We start from the raw sequence: 8,765 nt of genomic DNA on the forward strand, positions 1-8,765 counted from the left end.
TGTTTTCGTTTTCAAGCGGCTCGCAAGCACGGTCATTTCTCCTGGTTTTTAAACTATGACCTCCATCATACACGCGTGGATGTGTCATGCGCACGCACACACGCACACGTGTGCATGTGCCATGCACATAATTGCCTGCACGTGAGCGACACGCAGCGCACGTGTATGAGATATTATTTATTTATTTACGAGCGCGCCCTGCGTTGAGTAGCCTCGTGCGTGTCCACTCGAGTAACCCACCACGCAGCGAGCGCCACTGGGGCCACCGAGTATGAACGAGTGGATGTTTGAGCGAATGCGTAAAAGTTACCGGTAGCGTCTTCGCGGAAGACAAAGAGAAGCGTGTCCAACCCCCACAGCCTCCTCCCCCCACCGCGTCACCCCCCAACCCCCCCCCCCCTTCCACATCCCTCCTCACCTCGAGTTCAAAAAGACAATCCCGCACTTAGAGTCTCAAAAACACTCATTTGTACTCGTTTTAACAAGCCGGACGCTGCTGGTGACACTCAAAAGATGTCGACTGGTGGGGACCAGATGCTGCTGCATATGATCGGTCTTGAAAGCCTGTGGCCTGACGTCCTGCCATTGCCACTTGTGCGCTGCAGTTAGGGGACGGAGGTGTATTATTAATTTATTGAGTTCACTCGAGAAAATTCAGTTTCTTCCCCCCCTTCCCCCACGGCCGAAAGTTCTTCACCCGTGCGTGTTTCTTCGCGGAAGACACATATTTAAGTCGCAACGAATGTTTGTGCGACGTTAATGAAGCGCCAGTGATGAACACGACAATAAATTACACGCGTGATGGTGTTGCTGGCTTAATTCATCTCACGTGCGAGCAATGGAGCGATGAAATTTGCGCATTCCTATCCTGGACACTCCCCGAGAGAATGGATTTTTCGTGTTTCGCGCATCGGAATACACGACAATTACGTCCCGAAAAAGGTGGCTCTCATAATTCGGAGAATACTGGCGTCAGCAATGACGTAACGGTTTCAATGGGAGAACGAACAATTATTATTTGTTTCCAAACAAGTCTATAGTTTACAACACTTACTGTTACATACATCGAGCCGTTTAGCCTTGTACATGTGTTCAAATACAGTACAAGACTGCATTCACATTTGTGAGATGTCCTGGGTGGCTTTGGGGAGGCCTTGAACCAGCGGAAGCTTTTCATAATGGCTGATGACTGACGATTATGAAATTCGAATCGTGACTGTCCAGACAGCTGCCTGCACCCAAGTGTCTAACACGTGACATTACGAGTAATCACGTAAACACACTCGACTCCACGGCGTATGTGCGCTACCCTTTGAAAGAGTGGCGGCGTGCGAGCACCTGAACTTGAACATCTCACGCGGAGTTTGGAGTGATCAGAAGTCACTGCTCGCCACGGCGAACACGGGAGACTGACGTCAATTCGAACCTTGGCCTTGCTTTAGCCTCGGAATCCTGTGTTGAGATATCGTCTATTAGAGGCCACGGCAGCAATGTGTTCATGACGAAAGGGCTTTGGGGGAGAGAGAGAGAGAGTTCGTGGGGTGTTGCTATTCCTCCTCCGTTGAAGGAGCGCGTGGTTCTCAAACGGGGATATGCGGACCTCTGTGTGGGTACGAATCAATGTCCTAGGGGGTAGGTGAGGATGATGTATAAACGTGTGAAATTATATCACGCGTAATTACGTATGAATCTGCCAATATACGATAACTTCGATAACATCGAAATGCAAATGGTAACCTTGGACGATATTAAATACGTTTCTAAACTCATTGACGGTAAACAGTGTGGTATCCAAGAGTAACCAGCGAGCGAGAACACATAACCTCACGCACGCAGAGCGTTCGTTCGATTTGCTTTTATTCGCTTGCAGTCACTCGCTAGTTAGGCTACCTCACAATATTGATGTTCATTGTTCATGCATTCATTTCTCAGAACCACGTTGGCCAGACAAGGGGGTGCTCGGTTGAAACACAATTCAACATGGGGGGCACAGTAAGCTAAAAAATAATGTTTGAAAACCACTGGTCTACGATGTGGTCCTTAGCTTGGGGTTTCCCACAATCGCTCCTCGGCCCGTCCTCAATCCTCAATACAGCAAGAGCGTGACACCTTTGTGTGCCTTACCGATACGAGCGCAACGAATCCGCCAATGGCTAACACGCGCCCCCCAGGTACCATCCAAACGAAGGAGTCTAACAATTCCCGAACGCTAAACAAAACTACGGGGAGGGAGTTTGTGGGTGTGGTGGGGGGGGGCAACTCGTGAAGAAGATGCGACACATGGCACAAATGGAGTCGAAACGTGCTAACGCCGTTACGGAAAGAAATTATCCGAAATTTTTTTTTTTATGCGCAAAAAACTGAACGTGCTCGTGTTCGACACGGCAAGAATCTCCATGGAACTTCCTCCACCCCACCGCGTCCTTCTCGGCCCACCCCTCTCCACCTCCACCCATTATTTACAACTTTTTTTTTATACACACACTGTATCTGTTCCGTTTTATGGGTAGTAATAATAATATTTTCCCTGGGCCCAGGGCTGATGTGTCGGCGGTGGCGCCGCGGGCGGGCGGGCGGGCGGGGGGGGACGTAGCGACAGCTGGGCGGGTGTCGGGTTTCGGGGAGGCTCCGCGGGGAGACGAACCAGTTACCCGGGCCTGCGCCGCGTCTGTGATCGCGCTCCGACCAATCCCCTTTGCCCGGGCACTGGCTACTAACCCCAGCCCGTCCCAGCGCCGTCCCATCAACCCGCCCGTGGCTCTTGTGGCTGTGCCAGAGAGGGAGCGCACGCGCGCGCGCGCAACTCGCAACGCAGTCGCACGCAAGTCGCGGCAGGGACGCCCCAGAAAGTCGACCGAAAGAGGAGCGATCGCGTCGCGTTCGCGCTCGTTCGTTCGTCGTTCGCTCGCCCGCAAGATTCAACGTCGGGAAGTTCCGTCGCCCGACCTCCTCTAAGTTTTTTTTTTAACTTTCTGAGCCCGAGAAGGGAACCCCCGTGGACGATGTCCATGCTGCCCTCGTTCGGCTTCACGCAGGAGCAGGTGGCGTGCGTGTGCGAGGTGCTGCAGCAGGGCGGCAACATCGAGCGCCTGGGCCGCTTCCTGTGGTCGCTGCCCGCGTGCGAGCACCTGCACAAGAACGAGAGCGTGCTCAAGGCGAAGGCCGTGGTGGCCTTCCACCGGGGCAACTTCCGCGAACTCTACAAGATCCTGGAGAGCCACCAGTTCTCGCCGCACAACCACCCCAAGCTGCAGCAGCTGTGGCTCAAGGCACACTACATGGAGGCGGAGAAACTGCGCGGGAGACCCCTGGGCGCCGTGGGCAAGTACCGGGTGCGGCGCAAGTTCCCACTGCCGAGGACCATCTGGGACGGCGAGGAGACGAGCTACTGCTTCAAGGAGAAGTCGCGGGGCGTGCTGCGCGAGTGGTACGCGCACAACCCGTACCCGTCCCCGCGCGAGAAGCGCGAGTTGGCCGAGGCCACGGGGTTGACCACCACGCAGGTCAGCAACTGGTTCAAGAACCGTCGACAGCGCGACCGCGCCGCGGAGGCCAAAGAGAGGTGATGGAGGCTCGCACTCGGTCGGGGCACACGCGGAGATCTCGGCTCGTTCGCTGTTTCCCACCCCACCTCCCTCCCTGATCGCGCGGTTGTCAGATACGGCTGCTGCGTGCTGGCAGGCAGGTCGCTGCGAAACGTTGACAAACGCTGGCCACGCATTGACGCTCGGGACATTTTGGGGGGCATCACGCGCAAAGTGTCTTCAATGCGTGGTTGTTGTTTGTTGTTGTTACGGTTCTAGTTCGTGGATTTTGTTTTTGAATGCTTCATTTGAAGTATTCCGTGAGTTTGGTTTAGTGCTGTGGGGTTATTATTTACGCGTATATGTACACGATCTGATTAGCAGGTTTGCGTTAGAATGCCGTCTTCGTATCCGTTGGTGTGCATGTTCCACGGAAATAAATTTAGTGCTGGACCATATTTCCCAGCAAGAAGAACGCACCTTTGTCCATGCGTAATTTTTTGGATAACGATTCTAAGTTAGAATAGCAACACACGAGGTAACGAACAAATTGCACACTTCTAAATATAATAAGTTGCTAAAGACGTATTAAAAAAAAGAATAATAATGTGCGTGCGTTAACCTAACCGCGGCGCAATGCTCCAAAGCGTTTCGAGCTTAGTAAATTAAACACAACACGCTCTAGAAGTACGTTACATGGTTTAAATGCTGTGATTATTACGTAACTGACAATTGTGATTTCATACAGGAGCCTGACACACGACGTGAATATCAAATGGTAGAAACATTCGTTCATAACGAACTCGGGGCTTTCTCGAACAAAATACATGAATACTTTGACCGATACTTAACACATGCAGAGTGTTTATTTAAATTCATCTTACGCAGGTCTTCTGGGTGTATTAAACTCTGCTTAAACAAAAAAAAAAACAGAATGGTAAGAAACGTACTAATAACGTTTGTCACGGATAATGAAGAACTATATACTTTAAAAAAAAAAAATACGATCTCAATGTCCTCTCTGCGCTACGAATTTTGAGGTCACTGTCGTTATTAAGCGCCGGTTTAAACGATAATATTTTCTCTCCACACTCCCTGCGCAATTAATCACCCGAACGGCTCTCCAAGTCACTCGAAGCATGCCTGTCTAAATATCGTGAGCGGTATATATTTATGTATTTCTTTGTATCAGCGGGGTCGTCACAGCTTGCCTACCGCGGAGAGAGTCCAATAAATGGGCACATTCATTTTCAAACGGAAACCATTAACGCGCCGTTCTCTCGCACGCTCCCCTCCCCTCCAGGGAGAACAGCGAAAACACAAACAGCAACTCGTCCGGAACGGCCCCGACGCAGCTCCTGTCGCCGCTTAACGGAGCCCGCAGCCTCCTGAGCAGCTCGGACGACGAGAAGTCGCCCGATCACACGCCCGACCACGGCGGCGTGAGCCCTCCTCTTCTACTCCAGACGCCACATCACCACCACCCCCATCACCAGCACCACCAGTCGCTGAGCCACCAGCACCACCAGCAGCACCAGGCTCTGGCTCAGCACCAGCACCAAAGCCACATGTCTCAGCACGGCGGAGGAGCTCTCAGCTACGCCGGTTTGCCACCCAACCCGGGCGTGCCGGCCCCGTCAGGAGGCGCGGGGACCGGCTTGCAGCAACAGCAGCAGCAGCAACTCCACCAGCAGCAGCACCAGCAGCAGCAGCACGCCCTACAGGACTCCATGATGCACTCCATCTCGTCTAGCCTCGTCAACATCGGATAGGTGTCCCGGCGCGCTACGGTGTAGCGTGCTGCTTTGCGTGTGTGTGTGTGTGTGTCTGTGCGTGCGCGCGCTCGATCGTTCATGATCGTCATCAGGCCGGGCCGGCTCGGGCCGATTTGCAAAAAGGGGCCGTGGGCACGTGACGCTTGCGGCACGGGCTACGGTTTATTTACAAGCAGCCCCAACGTGGAATAAGAGCTACTGTAGGAAATCGGATTAAAGGTACGACACTTTCATCGGCTCGCATTTATTAAATAAGTCAGACGTGTCTCTCTATAGGTTATTCATGTGTCCCCTATAGAGGCTGCACAGTCGTCTTTAACGCATTACTGACAAGACCCTTGGAGTAAGCCCGGGATTTTACACTTTTACATTATTCAGCTGTTTAGTTGAGAGCGTACCGCTTCAGGGTATAAACTCGTGGCTTAAACCAACTTTTAGCAGGCACTTGAGCATAACATGGCACGCATCCTTAGACTTCATAAGTAGCACTGTTACAGTGGTGGCATTCATATTTTGGAAATGTTCAACGCTTTTGGAAGTAAAAAAACAAACAGCTGAACCTTAAGCGTGTGTTTTAAAAGCACATGTGCTGTGGTCATCATGGATATTTATTTGCTGTTGCGACAAAATAATGATAAAAAAAAAATCGTGCAGCCGTCAATGTAAAATAATGCTTATGTGTGGATTATAGTGAAAAAAGAGGCGCTTTTGTTCAAATGTGTAGACACAGATTACTTTAAAGTCTTTTTTTATAATAAAATCCATACTGATACGAAAAAAGTGTGTCTTTAATTATTATATCCCCATTCGTTTCGATAATCGCACTTTTATGGACCATTTGCTAAACCAATGTAGCTCCATCGACGGAGGAGGAATAGGAATCGCAAATCAACACCGACTCTCTCCTGAAGCCCTCTCCTGTCTCGTACACCTCGACATTGGCATTAAAGCTCCTCAACATATCGCTGACATCATACGCAAGCATACAGAATAGAATGGCACTTCATTAAATATCGCTGGCATAGGACGCCCTCGCATAAGGAAGAGATAGAAAGACCACTAATTCCCAACGTAAAATAAACCAAAAAATAAATTACATTCCGAGCGTAGGATGAATCCCGTAATTATAATGGTGCGGTAAATAAAAGCGAGTATCATCACGATCCTAACCACGTAAACAAACACGCACAACGGCGTCCGCATTCGTTGTTGTTGATGTTGTTGTTAATTTCTACAGATTTTAAATCGCGAAAAAATTATAACCACTCGCTCGCCACTCGCGCGTGCCGCAAACCACGCCAGGCTCAACGGCACACGAAGCGTGTTCGTAACGCGTTCACTCACTCGGGCGCAAACGTTTCACAACTTTTGTTCATTCCGGGACAATTTATTCTCCGCAGTTGCACGATGTAAGAGAGAGAGAGAGAGAAAAGGACCCCCCACACCCATTGACGCTGTTTACCGCCCATACGGTTTAAATAGAGGAGCCGTAGCAACCATAATAATCATGATAATCATAGCTCACGCAATGAACGAGGCAGCCAGGGCGTCTGGATGCGGCGCGTAAAGCACGCGAGCCCGCTCGCACTGCGGGGAGCGCCACCGTTCAAGTAGCCCAGCGTGTGTACACACATACGTCGCACCTATACCTACACACAGAGCACGCACTGCCTACACACACAGCACTACCTACACACACAGCACTACCTACACACACAGCACTACCTACACACACAGCACTACCTACACACAGAGCACGCACTGCCTACACACACAGCACTACCTACACACACAGCACTACCTACACACAGAGCACGCACTGCCTACACACACAGCACTACCTACACACACAGCACTACCTACACACACAGCACTGCCTACACACACAGCACTACCTACACACACAGCACTACCTACACACAGAGCACGCACTGCCTACACACACAGCACTACCTACACACACAGCACTACCTACACACAGAGCACGCACTGCCTACACACACAGCACTACCTACACACACAGCACTACCTACACACAGAGCACGCACTGCCTACACACACAGCACTACCTACACACACAGCACTACCTACACACAGAGCACGCACTGCCTACACACACAGCACTACCTACACACACAGCACTACCTACACACACAGTACTACCTACACACACAGCACTACCTACACACACAGCACTGCCTACACACACAGCACTACCTACACACACAGCACTACCTACACACACAGCACTACCTACACACAGAGCACGCACTGCCTACACACACAGCACTACCTACACACACAGCACTACCTACACACACAGCACTACCTACACACAGAGCACGCACTGCCTACACACACAGCACTACCTACACACACAGCACTACCTACACACACAGCACTACCTACACACACAGCACTACCTACACACACAGCACTACCTACACACACAGCACTACCTACACACACAGCACTACCTACACACACAGCACTACCTACACACACAGCACTGCCTACACACACAGCACTACCTACACACACAGCACTACCTACACACACAGCACTACCTACACACACAGCACTACCTACACACACAGCACTACCTACACACACAGCACTACCTACACACAGCACTACCTACACACACAGCACTACCTACACACACAGCACTACCTACACACACAGCACTACCTACACACAGAGCACGCACTGCCTACACACACAGCACTACCTACACACACAGCACTACCTACACACACAGCACTACCTACACACACAGCACTACCTACACACACAGCACTACCTACACACACAGCACTACATACACACACAGCACTACCTACACACACAGCACTACCTACACACAGCACTACCTACACACAGGGCACGCACTTACCCACATACACAACACGCACTACACACACAGCACTACCTACATACACAGCACTACGTACACACACAGCACTACCTACACACACAGTACGTACTACCTACACACAGCACTACCTACACACACAGCACTACCTACACACACAGCACTACCTACACACACAGCACTACCTACCCACACAGCACTACCTACGCACAAAGCACTACCTACACAGAGAGCACGCACTACCTACACATAGCACTACCTACACACACAGCACTACCTACACACACAGCACTACCTACACACACAGCACTACCTACACACAGCACTACCTACACACACAGTACTACCTACACACACAGCACTACCTACACACAGCACTACCTACACACACAGCACGCACCTACACACACTGCACTACCTACACACACAGCACTACCTACACACACAGCACTACCTACACACAGCACTACCTACACACACAGTACTACCTACACACACAGCACTACCTACACACAGCACTACCTACACACACAGCACTACCTACACACACAGTACTACCTACACACACAGCACTACCTACACACAGCACTA

The 8,765-nt window shown here is 50.9% G+C and overlaps 1 protein-coding gene across 1 annotated transcript; it reads left to right on the forward strand.

The window, feature by feature from the left end:
- Nucleotides 1-2,611: 2,611 nt before the first annotated feature.
- Nucleotides 2,612-5,993, forward strand: LOC144933267 (homeobox protein six1-like). The gene is made up of 2 exons (XM_078857955.1): nt 2,612-3,562; nt 4,828-5,993. Exons 1-2 carry the CDS (start codon nt 3,003-3,005, stop codon nt 5,294-5,296), a joined length of 1,029 nt encoding a protein of 342 aa, XP_078714081.1. The 5' UTR covers nt 2,612-3,002; the 3' UTR covers nt 5,297-5,993.
- Nucleotides 5,994-8,765: the final 2,772 nt, after the last annotated feature.

The sequence above is a fragment of the Lampetra fluviatilis genome, chromosome 7 (genome assembly GCF_964198595.1).
Source record: "Lampetra fluviatilis chromosome 7, kcLamFluv1.1, whole genome shotgun sequence".
NCBI lineage: Eukaryota > Metazoa > Chordata > Hyperoartia > Petromyzontiformes > Petromyzontidae > Lampetra > Lampetra fluviatilis.

Bases quoted from the DNA above. Each gene is read 5' to 3' on its own strand.
- LOC144933267 (XM_078857955.1), top strand. From the start codon at position 3,003: ATGTCCATGCTGCCCTCGTTCGGCTTCACGCAGGAGCAGGTGGCGTGC. The intron at 3,563-4,827 runs GTGATGGAGGCT...CCTCCCCTCCAG, and splicing joins GCCGCGGAGGCCAAAGAGAG to GGAGAACAGCGAAAACACAA.